The sequence below is a fragment of the Thermobia domestica genome, chromosome 3 (assembly GCF_964235325.1).
Source record: "Thermobia domestica chromosome 3, izTheDome1.hap1.1, whole genome shotgun sequence".
Classification (NCBI taxonomy): Eukaryota; Metazoa; Arthropoda; class Insecta; order Zygentoma; family Lepismatidae; genus Thermobia; species Thermobia domestica.
Genome location: NC_137456.1, coordinates 63,486,556 through 63,511,579, shown reverse-complemented (window position 1 = coordinate 63,511,579; position 25,024 = coordinate 63,486,556). Strand labels below are relative to the sequence as shown.

Below are 25,024 nucleotides of genomic sequence, written 5' to 3'. Positions count from 1 at the left end.
AAATGCCCTTTTTTTTATTGCGATTCAGTTATAATAATCCACCATCTTTTCATTTTCCAAGGAGAAATGGGTGTAGAAGCTCCTACGTAATTATATTCGTACAACAATGAAAAGATTATCGATATTTTGGGAAAGACAAATGTCTTACGTACCAATAAAACTTCTGTAATATTCTTAAGTTTCTACTGTTGAACCTAACAGTGTGGAGGTCTTTGGAAAAAAGAACTTGTGTGCCTCTGAGGATAAGTGTCAAGTTGTAACAAAAATTGTACCAAGGACATAAGTAGGTGAGTGATTGGAAATATTATAATGTGTTCCATACTCTCATTAAATAATTTAAAGGTTATGTTGACGACACCACTGGAATTTCCACACCGGTGCTAAGAATCGATGTATTGTTCAAAGTTTGATGTTGAGGAAGGCTAAAGCTCTTCCCGAAACTTCATTGAAGTTTAATTCATGGTTCTCACCGATTTGGAAAATCTCGAAAAGTCACGAAATTCAGCTTACTCGTAAAGAGTTCTGGAAAAGTCAGGGGATTTCATGAAAAGTTCGAAAAATCCTGGAAAAGTCAGGGAATTTTAAGTATAGACCTTTCTTTCAGAATACTTGAGAATTGTAGGTCTGATTGATTTCCCTTTTCACTCTACCTGGCCATTTGATAGGTGAAATTTTATAAAATAAATAAGTGCCGACACACATACACACTATATATATATATATATATATATATATATATATAATACATGCATAGATGGAGCTCAGTAATTGAGCGCTTACCTGTGGTGCATGCGCTCCCTGGTTCGATCCCCGGCCACGTAAGTTTGTGGTGGACAACATTTCTTGGATTCCCGGTGGGGTCACTCGGTCGAAAAAGTGTAACACGCTTTTTCAGGTCAGCCACCCTGAATGAGGTTTTCCTTGATTTTCCTCATTCACACCAAGCAAATGCCGGGGTGGTACCTAACTTATAGGTCCCAGGTCGCTCCCTTCCTTCCCTTTCCCCGGATTGTGTGCTCGCCGAGGGACGTCATCCCTCAAATCGTGAAGGGCTAAATGGCCTAGATGCCGAAAGCCCAGAAATCTAAATCCCTAACATTTCTTGGAGTTATTTTTCTTCCACATTCTCATTCTACCAATTCTGCCATGATCGTTAATTATCCTTTAGCCTACAGGGCGCAATCATGAGACGTAAAAATTTGGTATGTCAATTTATTTCATTTTTTCTATACCTGAAACCTAGGAACCAAATGCGAAGCACGGTTTCAGCTAGTTTCACTCCCGTGTCCTTCCCGTGTCACTTGCCTTAATCATTCATCTCCCTTAGCCTAAAGGGCATAATCGTCGTTAAACTGAAAGATTTCATTGTCATATATATATATATATATATATTTATATATATATAGCTAACTATTTTGTATAATATTGTTATTTTGTTTGTTTTTATTTATGCATCGTTAACGCTAAAAACCATATAAAATATATTGCATTTAGTGTTGTGTGTGAAGTAAATATATGTAATGTGTCTTGTACGTAGATAAATTTTAATCAGTTACATTATTGTGATTTCAGACCTTTTTCTGATATGCGAAGATGACAAAGTCATTAACAGAAAAGAAACATTCCAAGTAGCATGAGACGAAAACGATAAGGTAATATCAACTTCCCGTGGGGCATGGGAAAAGCAGACCAGTCCTCCGAAGAGCGTCAAACGAACAATGTAAATATGAGTAATTCAGTGAACCCTCAGGTGGAGGATGCCAGCAAACTGTTGGAAGTTGCACTACAACAAATGGATGGCATTATTTCTGGTAAGTACAATAGGCTTTCATTTCGATTTACTGTTTTATTTATTTATTTGTTTATTAAGAGTATTAGAATTTTAGGTTTTTCAACAAAGACATTTTCCTGTGACCAAACAAATTAAGTATCAGAGTATTAATACTTCGAACTCAAGCTTGGTACTAGTACCAAAGAATTTAACTGTCATGTGCCGGTGATGGTAATTGTGGTAACATGGTAATACCACGAGATGCGGAGTGAAATTCGAGAATTTTTTTAAAGGCTTATATGAATTATCAACGTAAACTTTTTCAGCATTTAGTAGCACAAACCTTCTAGTTCCTTATGTATAACACAAATGTTTCTTCTTCAACACACTGTTGAATAATGGCATCTCAAGGAAATCACTGTAAGAAAATGAATTGACAGCATGCTGCAATCGTCACTTCACTCCTGCCTTTGTTTTCCACATTCTTGCTCGGTATTCATTTTTTTTTTTTTTTTTTTTTAAGTAAACTAAATTTTGCTGATGTAAATTAGAGTAAATGTGTACAATAATTAAATATAATATACATTTTATTGAATGCCTGCAGAAACATTGATTTAGAAGTAAATGCGGAGGAAACTAAATTCATGGAAGTTTGCCGTGCCCGTAATACTGGAAATTATAGACACGACAATATCAAATAATACTTTCGACAAAGTGGGTACTTTCAAATATCCAAGATCAAAATAGATCAAAACCATATACACGATGAAATTAAATGTCGACTGAAAGTAGGGAATTCGTGTTATTATTCAGTCCAAAGTCCTTTGTCTTGGCAAATCCTGTCGAAGAATTTGGAACTTAAAATATATAAAAAGATAATTTTGTCTGTCAGTATGCAGTTGCGAAACATGGTCGCTTACTTTGAGGGAAGAATATAGACGAAAAGTACTAGAGAATAAAATCCTAAGGTGAATAATCAGATCCAAGAAGAGTGGGAATGGAAAACTCCATAACGAAGAGCTACATAATTCATACCGTATACCAAAAATTTTTAGGGTCATCAAATCTAGGAGGCTTAGGTGGGCGGGTCAGGTAGCCAGAATGGAAGAAAGTAGGAACGTTTTTTCAAAGTTTTAACTGGGAATTCAATCGAAAAACAACCAGTTGCAGATGGGAGGACAATATTAACATGGATCTCGCAGAAATAGGAATGTAAAGTAGAAACTGGATCCAGTTGGCTAAGAACAGAACTCAATGTAGAGCTTTTGTGAACGCGGTTTTGAACCTCCGGGTTTCAAAGGCCATAGAGTTAGTATATGAAAATGGAATACGAAGTGAGAAAAACATGCTTTCAATGTATTATATAATTTCAAACTTTCCCAGAAGATTACAAAGAATGTGAACACTTTCCCCAGAATATCTGCTGGTCTGTAAGATAACATTGTTGGAAATAGGATTGGGTAAGAAGTGCTTAGAAATATGTGAATTTCCGTTATATAGTTAAAGAAACAGTCTGTACAAATAAGAGACAGAATTACTATGGATGTACAAGTTGATGTGAATTATTATGAAGATATTTTGCATATTAAATATATAATATCTGTGGAATGACAAAGCTGAATTGTGTTAAGTAAAGTTTGCACTGGCCACAGAGCAATAATAAAGAGGTATAGAGGAATGCAAGTATTTACTGTACATACAATAAGATGGAACATAGTTGCTAAGAAGATTAGATATATTGCTCTATTCTTTGGATCAGTTATAACATTTGGAGTAGTGAATACATTGGTTGTTTTTTTAGTACTAACAAACGTGAGTATATGAAATATATTCATTTGTGGTTGTTTTGTTTGTTTGTTTGAATATTTAGTGAAAGTTTTACTTTTGAAACTTGTAAAAGAACAACAGTTTAATTTAAAAAGAAGGAAAACTTTAAATTCACCGGCACAGTGATAGCTTGGCTTTTAAGTACTTCTGGGGTCAAAATGTTAATTCTCGCAAGAGTAAGTTTAGAGATAAGTATTAGTTGAAACAGCCTAAAATAGTGGCTCTTATCCTGACAAACAATTTTCTATGATAATTTACTGCATCTAAAACTGAAAGATAACAATAATGACAAATTATCCTTGTAAATCACTATATTGCATATTAGAAATATTAGAATCATCAGAACATACTGAAATTATAGCTATATCGCCATGTTCTTGAACATCATACGTAATTACACGTGGATAAATCAGCGCCCATATATATAAAACAACACAAATTTTTGAAGCTATTTACGTATAAAGTATCTTTTGAGTGTAATAATACATATGAAATTCTGTGCTGATATTTTTGTGTAGTTCTAATTTAGTAACATTTTTATAATTTTAAATGATAATAAGCTAGTTTGTAATGAACTTTCAAAGTCTGTAATGCTTGTCTTGTATCGTATTTCAAGCAGCAAATTAACGACAGTCCCATGTTTGTTTGACGTGTTATGTTCTACGAACTGTGCTTTGGGAATAAATTAAGTAATAAAGGTGAAGGAAATTTCTAAAATAAATTTACTTGATTAACTAACTGAAAAATCGACTTAATATATTTTTAAAAATGTTCTAGTTGTGTTAAACTACTGATAATTGCTTTTTTCCATCTTCGTTTTTGTCTGTTAAAAGTTTTAAAATCAACTTTTGCCAGGTTGCAGTATTTACCAACTGTGTAATTAAATTTTCTCAAGTTAGTTACGAAATGTATTGTAACAAAAACGGTAACACATAGCAAGAAGCTTTTTTTACAAACGATTCAGCGTATCAAGGGAACATATTGTGACTATCCACTACACTGCACTAAAATTAGAAGTGGTTCAAATTTACTATATCTGTTTCACTATTAATTCCCGTAATGCAAAAACGGTAAAAGCTATCAAGATGCTGATTTTTGCTATCAATTTAACGTCCCAAGAATGAATTCAATCTGCTCCTTTAATTCTCTATTATTAAACGGGAAGTGGCTCAAATTAGCCATTTTCTGATTTCAAAGTGATTCAAGTTTACTTTTACTTCCGGTTTCAATACTGATTTCCGTAGAGCAAAGTCGGTAAAAGCTATCAAGATATTTTTTCTTCTTTCCAATCGATGCGGTGTCCCAAGAATAGGTTCTGTCTTCTGCCTTAGCTCTCTCTTCAGTCTGAAAGTGGTTAAAATAAAGGATTTTTGGTTTCAGCCTTTATCGCCATAGAGCAAAAACAATAAGGGATAGCGAGAAATAGCTTTTTGATATGGGTTAAGGGTCCAAGGAACGGGTTCTATTTTTGATGTTATTCCTCTATTGCAACTAGTAGTCATAGATGTAGTACTTCAAATTGAATATTGAATTCGCATAGTTTGGAAGTCTTAGTTTCACATTGTGAAACGATACTCACTTGTTCATTTGTACTTTTACTGCTGAAACATTTTATATTATTGAAATTTTCTTACAACGGTGTATTATTTCATTCCGTGCTCTTTGCCGACGTCCCTATGTAACCATAATCATTCATTCAATCCGTGTCCTGCTATGCTTATTCTTATCTGTTTAGGATGGAATTTTTTGTATTAAGAATGTGATTCATATTATTTCGTTCTTTTATGAAATTCAGCTTATACTAAATTCGGCAAAATTAGTTTGGCAAAATAAATTCGGCAAAATTAGTTTGGCAAAAAGGAATTGACAAAATTTGTTCGTTTTTAAACAGATGCTTTAACAATCCAAAACTTAATGTGATTGTCTCTAGAATCCTGGGAAACAGAACTTTTTATTTGTTAATCCTGTGTATGTTGTATAATTTCAGTTCTTACGTTTCTTTTTTACATCCTGGCACGTTCCTTCATACTCACACCTGCCATTTATACACCTCATGACATCTCTCTTTCGGTGAAATGAATTTGGCAATCATACGCTTAGTTTCACCAACTGAGAATGAATCTGTGGATAGGGATAAAATCAAAATTAATCATCCAAGTGAGGATAAGGTGTTGCGCCAACACTGATCTCGAAGATTATTTCGACAAATTATCGGATTAAGATAAATCGTCGAAAATGTGAGATTAATCCGTATTCAGCATTGTTGTAGGACTGCTTGCAGGAGATTATATAAATAATTTGAATGTTCATTGGTTATGTGGATATAAATCATGTTACTGTGGTTATTTTAATTGTCCTTAAAGCAAAATTTGAACTAATAATCTGTCATTATTGTAATGAAACGATTAAAATACCAGATTTGCACTACTTCATTGTATTATTTATTTTATTAATTAATTAATTGTTTACTACGGTTCGTGAATTGAGGAAATTTCGTTTTTAGTGGCCACCGTACAGGAAGACATAGTAGGTTAAATTTATGTCAATGTTTAGAATTGCTCCAATCCTTGCAGTAAATTTACTGGCACATTCTCCAAGTTTTACCCAGATTCTACAATAAAAACTATTTTTTACTTGCTGCCACTCTGTTAATCGAAAGCAAAAGCATCTTCTTATACATATGAGGATATCGTCGTCATAGCTGTTTGCTTTCCTTTAACGTGAAACTGATATTGCATTATTGTAACAAACTTAAACGTTTAGTTCAAATTTATCTGCAAACAAATTATAGAAAGCGTTAGCTTCAAATTCTAGCAGAGCAATTAGTTAACATTACGTATACATGCAAGTGAATGTAAGCACTCCATTATAGAAACAAAACACTTTGTACGGAACGTTTTTGCTTATAGAAAGAAAAGTATACGAATCGTTCTTCATCAGGACCAAAAACCCAAAATTAAACACGGATAAAAGTAGCTTATAACAAGCAATGGGACTAAATTATGAATTGCAACAAACAATAAAAACCTTATACTTATTGTCATTGCGTCGAAATTTCCACAGCATTCGATTCAGCACACTTCACTGATCATTCAACTAGTTTAATGTTGATGGGTATTGAAACACTGTGTTTCAGCAAGGAAGATGGAAGTTCGTGCGACTATTCCTAGTTCCTCAGAAAAGAGAAAAAAAAGTCATACTATCTACTAATTTTCAACTTAATTGCCAAAGTTATTCTTTTACCGAACACAAGAAGAAGGCAAGAAAAACAACTATGGTTCAAGAAGTAATCTTGAGCTACAAAGATAAGTAGGGTTTGAGAAATATATAGTGGAAAAATAATAACCCTGGACGCATCACACAGACAAAAATGTTGGCTCTTTTATGTAAATTAGTTCAGTAATATTCATATATTGATGTATTAGGCTATAAAAGATTTACTAAATCATTTCCATCAGTTTAGATTAATTCATAACGCAATAAAGTTATGGCTTAATGTTGTATAATTATATTATTAACATTTTATTAGTGCCGTTTAACTTTAGAGATTCATAAGGTATTAAAAAGTTCAAATTTTGTTATCCGACAAAATTGACATTTTTGTTGTGTGTAACGATGTCTAGTTTCGTAGTTGATTACCTCATACATAGGTAGGATATAATAACATACCAATTTGAATCAACTCACCATCTTATTGATCTCGGACGGTGTGAAATTTAGAATTTTAAAAACAATGAACAGCAATAAATACAAAGAATCCATGGTTAAAAATATATATATATATATATATATATATATATATATATATATATATATATATATATATATATATATATATATATATATAAAAATAAATGATCTGTAAATACAAAACACAGGAAAAGGAGATATTCAGGAGAGCAAGACTCATAGCTTGGCAATTATAAGATGTAGAACAGAAAATCAGTTATGTCTGCACAATTAGGAAAGGTAATGGTTACGACTGAAAGAAAGAAAGAAAGAAAAAAAAAACCTGGGTTACTTCAAGATCAGTTGATTTAGCAAATCGAATAGTCAAAATTGAATATGGATTCGCACAGTTCCAAAATATCTCCCAGAAGTGAAAATAAAACTTTCAGAAGTATAATTTAAATTTGCTGTAAAACCATCCATTAATGTTTACAAATTATGAACAGGCTACAAAAATCACTTCACGGGTAAAGATTTATCCGGCGATATCAAGCCACATAAAGAAAAGAAGCAGCAAAATCAAAATTAAGAATGTCTTTGATTTTAGAGGCATAATTGTCTCAATTCCTGGGGTTCTCTAAGCAGCTGTTTGAGAACAAACACAAAATGTTTCGAGTTTGAATATTACATCAATGGGACTTCATAATTGAAAGAATTCCTTCACACACGTACAAAAAACCTTTTCCTAAACACAGATTCATCGACAGCATTGTAAAGTTTACGGTAAAGATGTAATAAGTGAAAGCGAAATAAGACGTTGGCACTGCATATTTAAAGTGGCCACACAAACTTTCACAATGAAGAGCAAAGTGGGCGACCGAGCATTGGGACAGATGAACTGGTGTCAAAAATCAATGACAAGACTCGTTAAAATCGCCGTTTTACGGCAACAGAGCTCTCGTTTGAGTTTACACAAATTTCACGGAGCTTATTGCATTAAGTTTTGACTCAAAGGTTAGACTACCGTAAGTTTTGTGCAAGATGGATTTCAAATATTTTGAAAGAGGAATACAAAACTCAGCGGATGGCAATCCCCTTGAAATTCCTTGTGGCCTATAACAAAGACAGCGATTTCATTTATTGATCGTATCTTCACTGGCGTAACCACGTTAATAGTGAACCAAAGTCTATGGAGTGGGGACAACCAGGTCATCCAAAGTAACTAAGAAATTTCTTGTAAACCTGGTCTCAGGAACATTTATGACTACTGTGTTTTCATATAGGGAAGGTGAATTGCTAGTTGACTTTTTGAAACGTGGTGCAATAATTACTGCTGAAAAATATTGCTTAATATTATAGAAGTTGCGAAGAATAGTTTAAAAAAATGGATGCAAAAGTACTTCTTTTTCATAAACTACTTTGCCAACCGGACTCAGGAATTCTTAATAGGCCTTTCATTGGGAGGTTCTTCACCATCCGCCATTTAACCGGATCTCGCACCAAGTGACTACCACTTATTTTCCCACATGAAGACCTGACTAACAACACAGCGCTTTGATAACGACACAGACCATCAAGTTTTCGTGCAGGAATGATTGAAATCGTAGCGGCAACTTTTTATAACAGTGGACTTTATAAGCTTTTTCATTGTTATAATAAGTGGCTAAATTTCTACGGTGATTATATCGAAAAGTAGTTTGAGTTTCGCTTCAAAATGTATATAATAAAAAATGACTACTTTCCTAAGCAATAAAAAAAGCAAAAATCAACAGTGTCCAGTAAATGTTATTTAAAATGTAAATGATATTAATAATAGCAAATTTTACGCTCTTTCCTTAAAATTACTAGGTATGGAACTATTTTTCGTACTAATTGAGAATTTTTAAGACATGAAATTCACCCCATTGCTCTAGCGGCCGCGCATGTAGCTTTGCTGCATATGGTCCCGGCTTCGATTCCCAGGATGAGCACAAATTTTATGATCATTCACTTTCTTCTATTATCGCCTTCTTTAACCTTGAGTGCATAATTATGGAAAATTAAACTAAATAGTTTTATGTCGCTTTAGGCTGTGACTGAAACTTGTAGATGTTCTTGAGTGCGTTACTTGTGTATTTTGTAACTTGAAAATATTGCTGGCGTCCAATGCAATATGGGGTCTCGGGTTCAAACCCTGCTCCCGCCAAGTTAATTGTGTTGCGGACAAATACCGTGTGCGTGGGTTTCCTCGGGGTTCTCCCGTTTCCTCCCACTTTCTTCATTCCACCATTTCATTCATTTCTCATCTTCACCGTCTCCTTTAGCCTAGCCGGCATAATCGTGAAACATAAAACTCAAATATTTAATTTCATTTCCAATGCAATATGGGAATCAGGTTGATAGGTCCTCTCCGATTCATATGCGTTCCGTTTTTGTAAATGAAAATTCTGATCACCTTAAAGAGTCTCTAGTTCTAGGCATCTTTGCTGACACCAATTAAATCACAGACGAAATACTCCACTGAGTGAATGAGTTTGAAGGCAGGTGTTAAGGATCAGATTAATATTATGTGTTGATTCATTTATTGAATCAGGTTTCATTATTGTGGGTGCTATTAATTGTATTTTTTGTAAAGGAACAAGTTACTACTCACATATACAAATATAATTTAAATCGTAGTTCTTTTATATATATATATATATATATATATATATATATATATATATATATATATATATATATATATGGCAAGTGTGAACTTTACTTAGGTTTGAGACTGTTGGCTCAGTGACCTCTCCTTTACGAGTTGTTTAGTAAATCATCACTGAATGCTGTAGACGAAAGAGCAAAACAGTATTACCTCGAGCGTTCTTCCAAATGCGTCTTATCTCTGTTGTAACTATGAAGTGAAGATTTTTTTAAAATTATGAAACGAAATTCTGATACGCATTATGCCAATGGATCACTGATCTATGTGTGAAACCATAAAGAGAAGAAGAGAGAAATATTAGTTATATTCTATTCGTGTGACGCTTGTACAACTTGCAGTATGTTGGAAACAATCGGCTACTATTTAATTAGAATATGATAATTAATCTAGCGTCGTTATCGAGTGGAAAAACAGTATAAAGTATGTATCTTGGAACTTTATATTCCATTTGGAAACATTCATATAAGATTTAAAACAAGTAACATTTCATGACATTATGCTATTTATGCTAAGGAAGACAATGGCACATTTATAATGAAATTAAAAATAATTGTTACAACGATGACGTTGTAGGCAAGTAATGAAGGAACGCTCAGCAAAAGTTTCGATATCTCTGGAAATAAAAATAAGAGCGGTATTAACTAACAGGCAAAACTTTAAAGCCCACCCTATAATAATTTCCATATAGCATAATGCTTCTCCGTGAAGAAGAAAAAGATGTCCAACTTTCCTCGTGTGCAGCGTGTAATCAGCCTAGAGCTTAAAAGTTCTATCTTATTTGTTCCTGTCCCACTAGCCACAAGGAGAAAGAGAAGTTTACAACTACCTTGCACTAAGATCTGTAGAACCCATAAATAGATAGATGTATCGGGTATTCTAAAAAGGCGTCCACGAACCATAGAACACTATTCTATAGGTCAAAATTAAGCGAAAATGTTACACGATGGTATGTCCTCCGGGGCCTCCTTCAGCCTGTATGGGGAATCAAAATTTCACAATGTGGTAACATCGCAGATTAACTTGGAGCCACTAGCATTTCTTTAAGAATACAACAAGCAGTTGAATCGATTGCTACACTAATAAGTGATGCTTGTGTCAATAAATATCGTCTTCAGCTGCTATTTGAAAATAATCGACAAAACTATTTGATAGATTGGTACATCTAATCTATGGTTCTTTATTTACGACTTTGCCACATAGTGTAATTTGTGTCTCTAGACGAGGACTCGAAAGGCATATGTCATATACCTAGGTATATATATAGTTTTACAGTGCGAATTTGACAATGCTTTGGAGAAAATGCAACATGGCAAAGCCCCAGGAATAGATCAAGTACCAACGGAAATGATTAAGAATCTCGGAATAGCAACTAAGAAGGAATTATTTAATGTTATTAATGAAGTGTACATGTCGGGAAAAAATTCCAAGAGACTTCGAGAAAAGCATATTGGTACCTATCCCGAAGATGAAAGGCGCATGGAAATGCGAAGAACACAGAACGTTAAGTTTGGTTTCCCATGCATCAAAAATACTGTGCAAAATTATCGTACAACGAATAGAAGGGAAAATCGAAGAACGGCTACCGGAGGACCAATTTGGATTAAGGAGAAAAAGGGGAACAAGGGAAGCAATACTTAGTCTACGGTTGGTCATGGAACAGCACATCAGAATAAACAAACCAATTGTGATAGCGTTTGTAGATATAGAGAAAGCTTTTGACAACGTAGATTGGAATATCATGTTAAGAGCGTTGAAGAATCTGAAAGTGGAATATACCAACTTTATAGGAACCAGACATCTGTTATAGGATGAAATTAGAAGCAAACAAGAATAAGTGAAGGAGTGAGGCAAGGATGTGGATTTTCACCTCTCCTGTTCGATGTATATATAGGAGAGGCTATGAAAGAATTCTTTGATAAAAACGAGAAAGGCGCAAAAGTAAATGGTCAGGTTTTCAGGACAATAAGGTTTGCTGATGATAGCATTGATAGCGGAGAGCGAAAAGGACTTGTAAGAAGCACTTTCAGACTTGTACGACCAACTGAAAAAACATGCAAAATGAAGATAAATAAGAAGAAAACCAAAGTGATAAAGTGCACAAGAGCAGGTCAGGAAGAGGCAAACGTATGGCTAGATGGAGAGAAAATCGAAGACGTTAAGACGTTCTCCTATTTAGGAAGTATAATATCCTCGAACGGAAGAAGTGAAAAAGACGTAAGTTCCCGAATAGCGCATCGTAAACAAGCATTCAAGAGGAAAAGAAGACTGCTAACATCAAGAAATGTGTCGTTGGACATTGGAAAACGATTTATTAACACCCTGGTATGGAACGTAGCGCTTAACGGATCAGAGACGTGGACATTGAGAAAAGCTGAAATATCCAAGCTGGAAGCATTTGAAATGTGGTGTTGGCGCAGAATGCTGCGCATATCATGGACCGAAAGGAAAAGAAATGAATACGTACTAAAGGAATCAAATAAAGGACGACAGATCATGAAGATAATAGAAAAAACAAGTAACAGCGTGCTTGGCCATCTTATTCGGCACTCCGATTGGATCACCATGCTGATAGAGGGAAAGGCAGAAGGGAAACCAGGAAGAGGAAGACCAAGGATAGAATATCTAGATGCAGTAACGAAGATGAGGCCTTATCGAAGTACAATCTCTCTCTCCCAACGGAGAGAAAAGTTTTAAAATTTCCATGTTGCCCACAAACCTTTGGTTGAGGTGAATAAAAAGAAGATCCACTAGCCTATGCTTTCTGTATGTCCCAGACGTATTGTTCGGAACAGAGAATTTGAGTTTTAGATCTTGCACTTAGGTTTAGCGCAGTAATGATGAAATCACTTAACTCACTTAACGATTTCATCTCAACAAAATATTGGGGGACACGTTCCCCCTGTCTCCCCGCCAGAGAGGTCCGTGTTGCCAAGTGTTTCTTCAGTGAATGGAACAATATCCATAATTCTTCAATAAAAATAATCACAAGTGACGAGTCCTGGAAACATTTTGAACTCGAATGAAAACAGCTATCGAGTGTATTGAAACAAAGATACTTCGCCTCCACATATGAGACGACAGAGTACGGAAATTTCGTACGAAATTGGTGAGCAGTCTCTAGACCATCCTCCATACAGCTTAGATTTCGCATCCTGCGATTCCTGGGTGTAGCCAACTTTTAAAAAATATCCGCAAGGAAGCTTAGTGCGAACCAGGAAGTAAAGTTACCGCATCCTTTACCTTATAATGGCTCGCAGGAAATTCTCTAAAACATGTATGTGAAAGTCTAGTGCATCGCCACAAACGGTGTACAAAGTGTGAAGGGCGGCATTTCGAAAAGGAAACCCAGAACTCCTCTCCTACTCCGAATAGTGATATCAGTCCGGAGAGTTTCGGAATAGCTCTCGTAATGCAATAATAATTTGCAGTATGAAATTGCACACAGAACAAACTAATCATGCCAGTTTTTTTTTTTTTGGGGGGGGGATGGCAGTAGTTGCTTGCTGTATAATCCTTCGGATATTAATTTCTGATCGAAATTTGGTTGAATTACGTGATTAGTGGAAGGAATCAATTAACGGTTCGTGTCCACATCGGAGAGTGTCCGTAAAAGTAACCGTTCCAATAGTGTATGTATATATATAATATGCATGAGGGTGATCAGAAAGTAAGGTTCCAAATTCTGCACTGCAACGTGTATATATATTATTTCGTACAACCAATACAGCCATATATACGTTAGGTTATTTTTCGACAGTCTCCATATCGGTTGAGGCAAGTTCGGGAACAGGTGAAAGTCACTTGGAATGAGGTTTCTGGTTGTAGGAAGGATGCTCGATGATGTCCCAGCGAAACTGCTTCAACAGCGTGGTCCTCGGTGAGAAGCCCTAGCCCTTTCCTCCTGATTGCTTTGCACAATCGCGTCAAGGTTTCATTGTAACGGTCATCGGTCACTGTGCAACCTTTTATCATAAACTCCACGGGTATGACACCGGTGCTTCCCAAAACATTGTGACCATCACCTTCCCGGCAGGTGACGTCACCTTAAATTTCTTTGTCTTTGCAGAGGAGTAATGTTACCACTCCTTTGATAACCACTTACTGCTGGATGTTTAAGATTGGATCAATGTTTCGTCATCTGTAACAATGCGGTGAAGGAAATAATTCGCTTCCGTGGAGAACCGTTACAAAACTTGCAGACTTGTTCCGATGCGCTTCTCCTTGTATTGGTTGGACAGATAGCATGGAATCCATGGGGAACAAACTTTCCAGGCAAAATATCGTGGATAATGTGACGAAGGCTTCCAAACAGCACTCCCAATTGTGCCGTCAGATGACGGAACGTGATCCGCGTGTTATCCTGGATCAGCTCCTCCACGCGAGTTGTGTTCAAATCTGTTTATGCTGTGCTGGGTCGGCCACTGCAGTCCTCGTCGGTGACGTTTTCTCTATCACCCACAAACTTCTGACAACATTCTGGGACATACTGACGATACATTAGAACTTCTCCTTAAATCTCCACCAGCTGTCGGTGAATTTCAGCCGCGGTTACACGTTTCGTCCACAGAAATCGAATAACGGAGCGGACTTCTTCGCGAGAGCAATTTTCCAAACGAGTCTACATCTGTGTTTACCTATAACTAGCGCCGTAGTAGCAGGTAGCTGAAGCTGCACAGTTGCCAACTCCATTTACTAAAATTACCGTGCACTCCTCATTCCTCCATAATAGACGAAACTCCAGAAATATAGGCCTTGTAACCTTAGTTTCTGACCCTTCCGCGCATATATATATATATATATATATATATATATATATATATATATATATATATATATATATATATATATCGGGTGTCGTAAAGCGATACCCACGGACAGCATAATGGTATTCTTCAGGACAAAATAAAGCGAAAATATTACATACTGGGATACCCCACGGGACCTCCTTTAGCCGCTATAAGGAATCAAAAAAGTTTCACATGTGGCAGCGTCGCAGATTAACTTGGAACCATTAGCATTGCAGCTCAAATCCATCAAGCAATTGCATCGATTGTTACGCTAGAAAGTGTTGCTAGTGTGTCGAGTTGAACTACAATCTGGTAAGAATCGATGTAACTATTTGATGGATTGATAGATCTACTGTATGGTTCTTTATTTGCGACGTTGCCACATAGTGTAATTCATGTATATAGATAAGGACCCGAAGGCTATACAATTATATACATAAAAATATATTTGTTTTATTTGACTTGTAGAATAGTGCTCTGTAGTCCTATATATATATATATATATATATATATATATATATATATATATATATATATATATATATATATATATATAATATATATACAGCTTCACTTGATAAGTTTTTAACATTCTTTTCGGCAATTACCAGTTAAGAAAGGTTAAAATCACAATGGAAGACGTCTAAACAATTGTTCTTATGCTTTTTACATTTGTTTTTCCCAAGAGAGTAATTCACTCCGCAAACCTTGTTACAAGTAGAATAATATGTAAAAAGAATTAAGATCAGTTCTTGAGAAAAAGATGGTCACAGCAATTAGTTCTTTTTATAGAACTGATTAATCAATTTCTAAGAATTCCCAGAATCGCATTTTTGTTGTGCTGATGCACTTCATTTACCACAAAGAAACTTCTTGTCAGAAGCAGAAATGGATGTCTTGAGTTAGGCAGCGCTTAGCAGCATCGCATTGGGAAACTTATGCTTCAACGCATGACCCTTCTCCAAACAGAACGGGACATCATTTTTTTTTTTTTTTTTTTTAACTATCTATGGTTCATCAACCTATCTGCTTCATCGCTTAGTTTAATGACTATTGTTTATTAACACTACAAATAATTCTTTTATCATATGAAGTACGTGTTTGTAATGAAATGATCGTATTGAAAAAGGTAAATATAGTATCTTATATAATTTCGTTACAATAAACTTCGATCGTGATGAGGATTGATCGGTTTAAAGAGGTGCCTGTACAGTGGAGCTTCACTATAGTCTCCGCGAAAAGAATTGATGCCACATCAGTTTAAACAAAAAATACGAAAGGATGGATCAAGTAAAACTACTTCTCATGTAGTCAGTGATTTGATCACTTTTCCTTTCTTGCACACTTTTTCAGCCTTTTGCAGACACTTAAAGATAGGTCTTGAAGGATGTTTGCTGGCAAATTATTCTTATGGCAAATTCCCAAGGTTTCTTATGACAGAGTCCAGCGTCGGAATTGTTGCACAGTCAGTCTCTTGTAAACATTTCACGATTAGACGTTTTCCATTGAGTTCAAGTCAGGGCTTTGCCCTAGCCAATCATTAAAATAAGGTTAGTCTAAGTTACAGTACTTTTTGCTAAATGACATGAATTCATGAAGAAAGGTGCTCCAGTCTTTTTAAAGGACGACTCTAGTACATTAGTCAAGGGCTGAAATTTGTGAACTGGTTCATGGCCTGTCTTCTAGGATAACTAGCGCGCACTAGTGTGCGCAGGACATTGGGAATGTGGGTGCCAGATCTAAAGTACCACCATATGGAATGTCGTCCTCCCTCCCCTTTCTCCTAAGAAAAGATGGCGTCATTGCACCCGACGCTGCGTCGGCGACGGACGGCACACATTCAGACGGGAAATAATTTACACGTAATCTCTTCTCACTTTGTAATAATTCTACATAAAAGTTTTTCTAATGGGGGTGCCAAGGCACCCATGGCACCCACGTTGCGCACGCCTATGCTAGCACGCCTACACCACCATAGGATAAGGAAGACCATACGATAACATTTTGCAGAATGTTTTACTGCTACACATGTGTACTGAGGGAACTTGGAATCAACTCAGGGAAAGGTATACCTGTTTGGTACTGTTCTCATTACAAAGAAAGTTGCTTCATTAGTCTATAGAGTTTTCTTCCAGGTCTCGAAAGTCCAGTCACTGCTTTTCACAGAAGGCTGGCCTTTTCTTTACGCTGCTTGTCTGTGAAGAGAGGTGTATGTCATGGATTCTCTGCTGTACCGTACGAAGGAACACAATAGCAAACAAGTCTTTATACACCCTCCATTCCAAAAGAAACCGAACTTTTGAAAACAAATAGTACCACTAGTGCCATCTGTTGTAATATTTTACCGGTAGATGGCGTAGTCCCTCATTGACAACTGGTATAAATGTCATGACATTTGGATGCACGGCAACAAAGTTATTGCGTTTCAACTGTCAGTGTGTTGTGTACATCGGTCGGAAAATGAGTTTCAAACAACGAGCTGCAATTGAGTTTTGTGTTAAACTGGGTAAAACTTTTAGTGAAACGCACCAAATGCTACAAAATGCATATGGTAATGAGTGTCTATCCCGTACGCAAGTTTACGAGTGGTTCAGGCGATTCAAATCGGGTAGAGAGACGCTGGATGATGACGAAAGATCAGGCCGTCCCAGAACCGGATTATCGGAAGAAAACATCGAAAAAGTGCGTGAATTCATCAAACATAACAAAAAATCGTCGGTGAAAGTTACTGAAATGGAATTAGGCATTCCTCAAACAACCGCATACCGCATTTTGACCGAAGTTTTGGGCCTTAAGAAGGTTAATTCGCGGTTTGTACCACACAAACTCACCGGACCAAAAAGTTGATCGAATTGCGCATTGCAAAGACATCGTTAAAAGTGCTCGGCAGGATCGAAACTTCTTGAAATCGATTGTAACTGGTGACGAGACGTGGTGTTTTGAATATGAGCCCGAAACAAAGCGGCAAAGTGCTGAATGGAGAGCGCCGGATGAAGGAACACCCAAAAAAAGTCGCTTGGTGAAGTCAAAAGTTAAGGTGATGCTGATTTGTTTTTACGATTCAAAAGGAATTATCCACAAAGAATTTGTTCAGCCCGGCCAGACAGTCACTGGAGAGTTTTACTTGGGCGTCATGAAGCGTTTGCTGGCAAGAATTCGTCGTATTCGGCCCGAATATCGCGAAATCGGCAGTTGGACCCTTTTGGACGATAATGCACCATCACATCGTTCGCGACTTGTAACTGAATTTTTGGTCAAAAATCACATTATTCGGTTGCATCATCCTCCCTATTCACCAGATCTCGCTCCGTGCGATTTCTATCTGTTCCCGAAACTGCATTTGGCGATGAAAGGAAAGTGGCACGCATCGATTGATGCCATTGAGAAGGCGACGACCGCCGTCCTAAAGACCATTCCAATAAAGGACATGGAGAAGTCGTTTGACAACTTGTTGGAGCGTGCAAATATGTGTATCGATGCAGAAGGGGAATACATTGATTAATAAAAATGATTTGTTCCAAAATGTACATTGCTTTTTTGTTTTTTTAAAACGTTCGGTTTCTTTTGGAATGGAGGGTGTATATATATATATATATATATATATATATATATATATATATATATATATATATATGTGTGTGTGTGTGTGTGTATAGATATATATATATATGTATGTATATATATATATGTATATAGATATATATAGATATATGTATATAGATATATATATATAGATATATATAGATATATGTATATATAGAGATATAGATAGATAGATAGATAAATAGATATCTGGCATTTAGACACAGAAAAGCTCGGGAAGAAACTGGCTTAAAAAAATCCTGCAGCCTTTTTGCCGGGAAAATTTTGGGATTTTTTTAAAAATCAATTTTATTGGAGATATAATAGTATGTCCCACATACATATTTGTATTTTCCCAGACAAAACATCTAGTTACTACATTCTGACGAGAAAATCCTGAAAAAATTCAAGAATAAAAATCGGTCATTCGATGAGAAAAAGTGCAAATTAGTGGATGCAGTGGGTTTTCTAGTTCCAACAAATTGTTTATTGAGCTATAAGGTCAGTGTTTCCCAACCAGTGTTTCGCTAAATTTTATAATTCAAAAACCATGAATCATTTAATAGTTAAAATCAATTTCGAGACAGACTGAATCAGCGCCCGCAGTGGCAGCAAGTATACTCAGTACTACATAGAATTACTATTTTTATTAGAAAATTTTAAGACTTACAGTAATATAATTAATATTATTGTTAACAAAAAATCAAACAAGTTGTCACTATGTTGTGGGCGGTCAGTAAAGTGTATTGTCAGTAGAAAAAATGTTGGGAACCACTGTATTAGTTTAACGTTGAACGACAAAATTGTTAAGTTTAATAGCGTTTGTTGTCAACAACTGTTCTAAAACAGTAAATTTCCTGGTATAAAATCATTGGCAAAATTTACGAATACATATAAACTTCATTGTAACTGCACATAGCATTTATTCAGGCTGCTAAAATTCGAGGGGACGTTTAAAACGCTATCCACAAGCTTCGTATTTCAAAAACCTAGACACGATGTAATAGTAAAGAAAGAAGGAATTAACATCTCAACTAACATCTCACCCAAAATAGCAGTTTCTGGCTTAATTTTGTAAAGTGAACTCTAGAGCTCAGGATAAAATGGTTCCCGAACGGAGAACAAGATGTAAGCAAGATTTTATACCAAAACAAAAATAGTTTTGTATCTCTTTCTTGTTTTATGGTACGTTTTTTTTGCCTACCAGATTGAATTTAGGCAACCAGTAAAACACACATCAAGATGTGTAACTTCCAGGTACTTGGTAAAATGTTAGCTAACCAAAACTACACTTGAGATATGTTGGTTGCATAACTACATTGCCGGTTTGGAAACCAATCAAGAGATTGATTTCCAGTTTAGCGTTCCTTTCAGCAACGAGGCTATATGAGACGTGGACTTACGGCTTAACGTGGAATCCGAACATGAGCTCCGCCGGGAATCGAACCCGGGTCTCCCACGCGAAAGGCGCGTACGCTAACCGCTTAGCCACGAGGGAGGTCATACCAATGAAGAGAGCCAGCCCCGGACTTAACGTAGGACTCGCCTTTTTAATTGTAGAGTCCACTACAGGGAAACAAAAGGGATATTTTATTATTTGTTTATACTAATACACGAGCATGTACTACAAAAACAAAGGGAATGTTCCATTACTTTTTATTCCAACTAGCTGAAATGCACGTTTTTTACACGGGATGAATTAGGTTCAAGGAAATTTTTTTAGCTTTCTCTTCCCCTTGGGATACGCATATCAATAAAGTGTTAAAAAAACCTCTATAAGGTATTTTGTTTCCGATATGAAGTTTGAACCTCCTTCTCGCTTAGGATACGCCCTTTAAGCAAAGTTACATTATAAAATCTCAGCTTGAGGTAGCCACTATTCTAAAATTCATTTCAAACTGTTATTTCCCCGTGATGGGATCACAAACAACATGCAACGTCGATTTCAGATGTGAAGAAATAGATTATAGAAAATGCCCTTCGTCTTTCTTTATAATGAATATGTTTAAAAATGTGGAACATATATATATGCCCACTTATTTTTAATGAGGACTTGGTATATCGATCGAGTTTCATCTTCGTAACTTGGCGAGCTTGAATAAATTTTGAACCCCTCTCTACCCCTCCTCTAGAATGCGCCTCTGAATCGAAGTAAAATGATTAAAACCCAACTCAAGGTAGGGACTGCCTATGTTTAAAAACTCATTTCTGTGTTTGTTTTCCCGTGATGAGATCAGAAACAGGCAACATCGCGATGCCAGGCACGAATGAGAGGGAAGTAAACCGGAAATCCATGTTAGTCACATGACTGTGTAGCGTGCGTTACTTGAAAATGCCTTGTACCCATACCACCTGCAAAGGGTGCAAGGATTGACAAGCAGATTTCCAACCACGTGAAGCGTTCCGCCAGTGGTTCATGCAACAAACCACTACATAATGCAGTTTTAAGCATCAGTACTGTTCACTGACGAGGCAATGTATGAGAGAGATGGTATCGTCAACATGTGTAACACACGCGTGGACAGATGCGATTCCAGTGATACAATTGTTACCTATCATAATCAGTTGGGACTCAATTTATAGTGTGGTATTGTCCATGATCAACTGATCGGCCCATATAATGCTACTCCAAAAACTGACTGGAGCACTGTATGTGACCTTCCTGCAGGATACACTGCCCGAATTAATGGAAAATGTCCCTCTAGCTATTTGCCGCAACATGTGGTACAGTTCGCAGCAAAGAACCTGCAATATGAGTATGTAAGTTTATTTTGAAACTATGCCTAATAGTGCAGGGAATCAACATATCGTCTAAATAACACGAAACACGCCAGGAGAAACCTCGGCGTCCTCCCCTGTACATTCATTTTGGAACAAAAGACTTAGTCGTTTCACAATAAACTTACATGCTCATGTTACAGGTTGTTTGCTGCGGACTGTACATGCATGATGGTGCTCCCGCGCACTCCAGTGTGAATGTCCGCCAGTGGTTGAACAACAACTTCCCAAATGTTGGGTCGGATGTAGCGGTCCAGTGCATTGGCCTGCCCAGTCTCCGGACCTGAATCCACTGGATTTTTATCTGTGGAGACACATTAAAAGTGTGGTTTATGCTACTTCTGTCAACGACTTGGAACAGCGTATGTATAAAGCCTTCGTTATGACTCAAGTATCTTCCAACGGGTTCGCCAAACAGCGTTGTAATTGTTGCATTGCTATCCATGGCGGACACTTTGTAAGTCTCCTGTGATGTGCTCGATAAACGTACATTTGTGTCTTTGCACGTCGTTATCTACCGCTTCGCACTGTTCCATGCTTTCGGCCCTCGCCTTCTCTACCAATATGCTATATGTCCATAGAACTTATTTTGCTTATCTCGGGTTATGCATCGCCTACCAACGTTTAAGTTACACTCTGTATAAAAGCGAACTCTTAAAATGTTTGTTATTCAACTCCCATTACACCGCTGGACGAATTTTGACGATCTTTGGTACATAAGTGGACGATTAAGATTTTATTATATTAGTTTTCCGAAAGGACTTATCCTGAGGAGGGTAGAGTTCAAAGATATCTGCCAAAAACACAGTATTTCACAAACCTGTTAAGTTAGAATTAGACGAAGCGTACAGAAATTTAAATATTTCATTTAAAAAAAAGCTCTCGCAAACCAGTTTTTGAAAATTTCCGTTCTAAGGGACACAAGGAAACATTTTTTTTTATCGTTTATACCTATAAATGAAGGTAAAGTTTGCGGCCAAATCCTCCTAAACCGATAGACTGAATTATTATTATTATTATTATTATTATTATTATTATTATTATTATTATTATTATTATTTACATGAGTCCACCATACCTAACTTAGCTTTAATCACATGGTCGGCATGGGATGAAACTGATGAGAATGGTGGTGACATGTAAAAATAACCGAAAAGGACTGGTATTAGTGTCTAATCCCTATTTTTTCTGGTTCGCTGTAATTAATAGTGACACTCCCGATGCCTTTTTAAAGTTCGAATTTATTCCCCATCGGTATGAGGCATGAAAAGAGGTGACACGTATAAATAATGGAAACTACCGATATGTGTCAAATTCCATAGTTTTCGGTGTCACTGAGATGAATAGTGACACTTCCAATGGAGGTGGGAACGGGTGACGTTACAGATTTTTATCATTACAGTTTCATTGAAATGCATACCCTAAAGAGACAAGGGTTCAAATACTTTCCATACAACTGGGGCCGCGATGGCTCAGTGGTAGAGCGTTCACCTCTGGTGCATGAGGATCTTGGTTCGATTCCAAGTGAGCTTTGTAGTGGACGAACACCGTGTGCGTGGGTTTTCTCTAGGTTATCCCGTTCACCACTTCCTTCATTCTACCATTTAATTCATTTCTCATCATTACTGTTTCCTTTAGCCTAACCAGCATAATCGTTGGATGTAAAACTTAAAAATCTCATTTCAGCTTCTTTCCATAAACTATTCTTCCCGTTTAAAGAATGGGCATTTCAGCTAGTTCATTGAACAGTTACAAACAAACCAGACATCATGTCTGGAAATTTCTAGTGTTTTGAAATATTATTTCGTATTTTGCACGTTCTTGTGGTAGTGTGGAACCCTGTTCTAATTACTTGAGCGTGGGCGATATGTTCTAGGGAAGAAATCCCCGTGCAGCATCGAGCTGGGAAACTCGGAATGTTCATTATCGTGAAGACCCTCTCTTCTCCAGAAGAGTAATCTGGAGTAAAAGAGGGTCGCGAGGTCAAGAGACTTTCTGTTCTTTTGCAAGGGGAACAAATGGAGAAATGAAGGGAGAAAAAAAAATACATACATACGAATGTCGGTTGGAAGTCTGCATTGCAGCTTCCACCAATGTGGCGCCCAGTTTCTTGCAGGAACTGCGCATGGACTGCTGGAGAAGAACAATTCCAGTCACTTAGCGACATGTATTGCTTTCATCGACTTTTCTAAGTTCTAATGTGCAAGCGGTTCCTGGAGGGACGACAGCTTGCTGAAGTTCATTTATGTCATCGGATATACGTGAGCTTATGAACCACGACACGGGCTCTTCAATTAAATTCGCATAGTGACTACTTCTGTTCCGACACAGGGTATTTTGTGTGTTGTGTTGTCAACAGGTGCTTCTTCGAGCACTGCTTTTTGTGCGTGGTTTTATTATACAGCGTTCTACAAGACGTATTATTGTCATTGTTAATATGATGTGTTAAAACTCGTAGCATTAATACAATGACTAAGTGGTGGTATTGGGCTTGTCCACTAACTCCTTCATCCAAGCATGAAAAACAAACGCGTAAGTAATTACATACTCCTATGTGTTTCAGTGTTTCAGTTCATATTGTTAATATTTGTGTAATGCAGGCTCCCTCGTGTTATTTCATATCACAACCTCCTTTCATTACATCCTCTTGCTTGCAACCCCCATATTTAATTTCCGATTTGCATTAAGCTTTCTGATCTCCTTATCGTTTTCTAGTTCTGTATGTGTATAAGCATTACACATACAGCTGTGCAAAGAATAACAAACGATCCAAATGAAACTAGTTTCTTTCCAAGTATCAACTAAATCACTGCTACTAGGCTCTAATTACATTTATTGTATTCTACTTCGCGACCCCCGTAGAGGCCGCGAATCCCACCGTGAGAAACCCTCGTGCAAGATATGTACATGATATTCTATTACCGGCTGATCTCAGTAATACGCAAAATTATCTCTGCGGCTTTAAACTTCGAATCCCAGCTGAAGCTCAGGATTTCGGTTCCACCCAGTATTGAAGCTACAAGCATGGGTTTGTGGGTTTGTAAATTTGTCTGATGATTAACACTGGTGAATTCCGGAATGACACTCTTTACACTAAGTCCTTCCCCTATTATTTCTTTCGGTAGTATGTTTGTATTGAGGTGATGCTTCAGATTTGTCAGCTTATTTTGAGTGTAAATATGTAACTTCTTAAAAAAATATGTCAGAAGTGGATAAACTTGAATGGTATTGGATTTTTATAGTTTAACGGCCCACTTCGCATTCAGCTAAAGGAGAGGAACGCGGTGGCCCAGTGGTAGAGCGTTCATCTCTGGTGCATGGGGTCCTTGGTTTGATCACAGCTCGCGCTTAATGAACTTTGTGGTGGACAAATACCGTGTGCATGGGTTTTCTCTTGGTTCTCCCGTTTCCTCCTACTTTCTTCATTCCACCTTTTCATTCATTACTTATCACCGTCTCCTTTAGTCTAATCGGCATAACCGTGGGACGTTAAACTTAAAGATCTCATTTCATTTAATTTTCAGTTAAAGGAGACTATGAGAAATGAACGGGGGGAAATATTAATATCCATGCGCTGAACAGGATTTAAACCCGCATGTGTTCTTACGACCGCCAGCCTAGTTTTAGTCTAGTGTTTTCAGTTATTTTCCTTCCCCCAAACGATACTTTCCCATTCAAACGTATTCCTTAATTCAAATTATACTACTAGGTTACTATATATCATCCTTATCAATGTAATGGAAACACACAAAAGTTGGAAACACGTCAGGTATCTGGGTTGGCAACGGTCAGGCGACGACCGTAGCGCCGGGCACTTGGCAGGGCGTATTAGGGCAAAATCCGTACTAGGTAACGAGCAGTAAAACGGTAGTGTTCAGTGAACTGAGCACATGGTCATGGTGTAAATGGGCGACCTCTTTT

The 25,024-nt window shown here is 36.8% G+C and overlaps 1 protein-coding gene across 2 annotated transcripts in view; it reads left to right on the top strand.

Moving 5' to 3' along the window:
- The window catches only part of Liprin-beta (liprin-beta 1), a 146,438-nt gene that overhangs the window by 8,555 nt on the left and 112,859 nt on the right, over positions 1–25,024 (top strand). The window contains exon 2 of one of the 2 annotated variants that reach the window (XM_081750995.1): positions 1,573–1,811. In XM_081750995.1, the coding sequence (XP_081607121.1) occupies positions 1,676–1,811 (136 nt within the window). In that variant the 5' untranslated portion in view covers positions 1,573–1,675. Of the gene's footprint in view, positions 1–1,572; positions 1,812–23,482; positions 23,636–25,024 lie in introns of those variants that run through there. The other variant, XM_081750996.1, reaches the window with a different exon arrangement.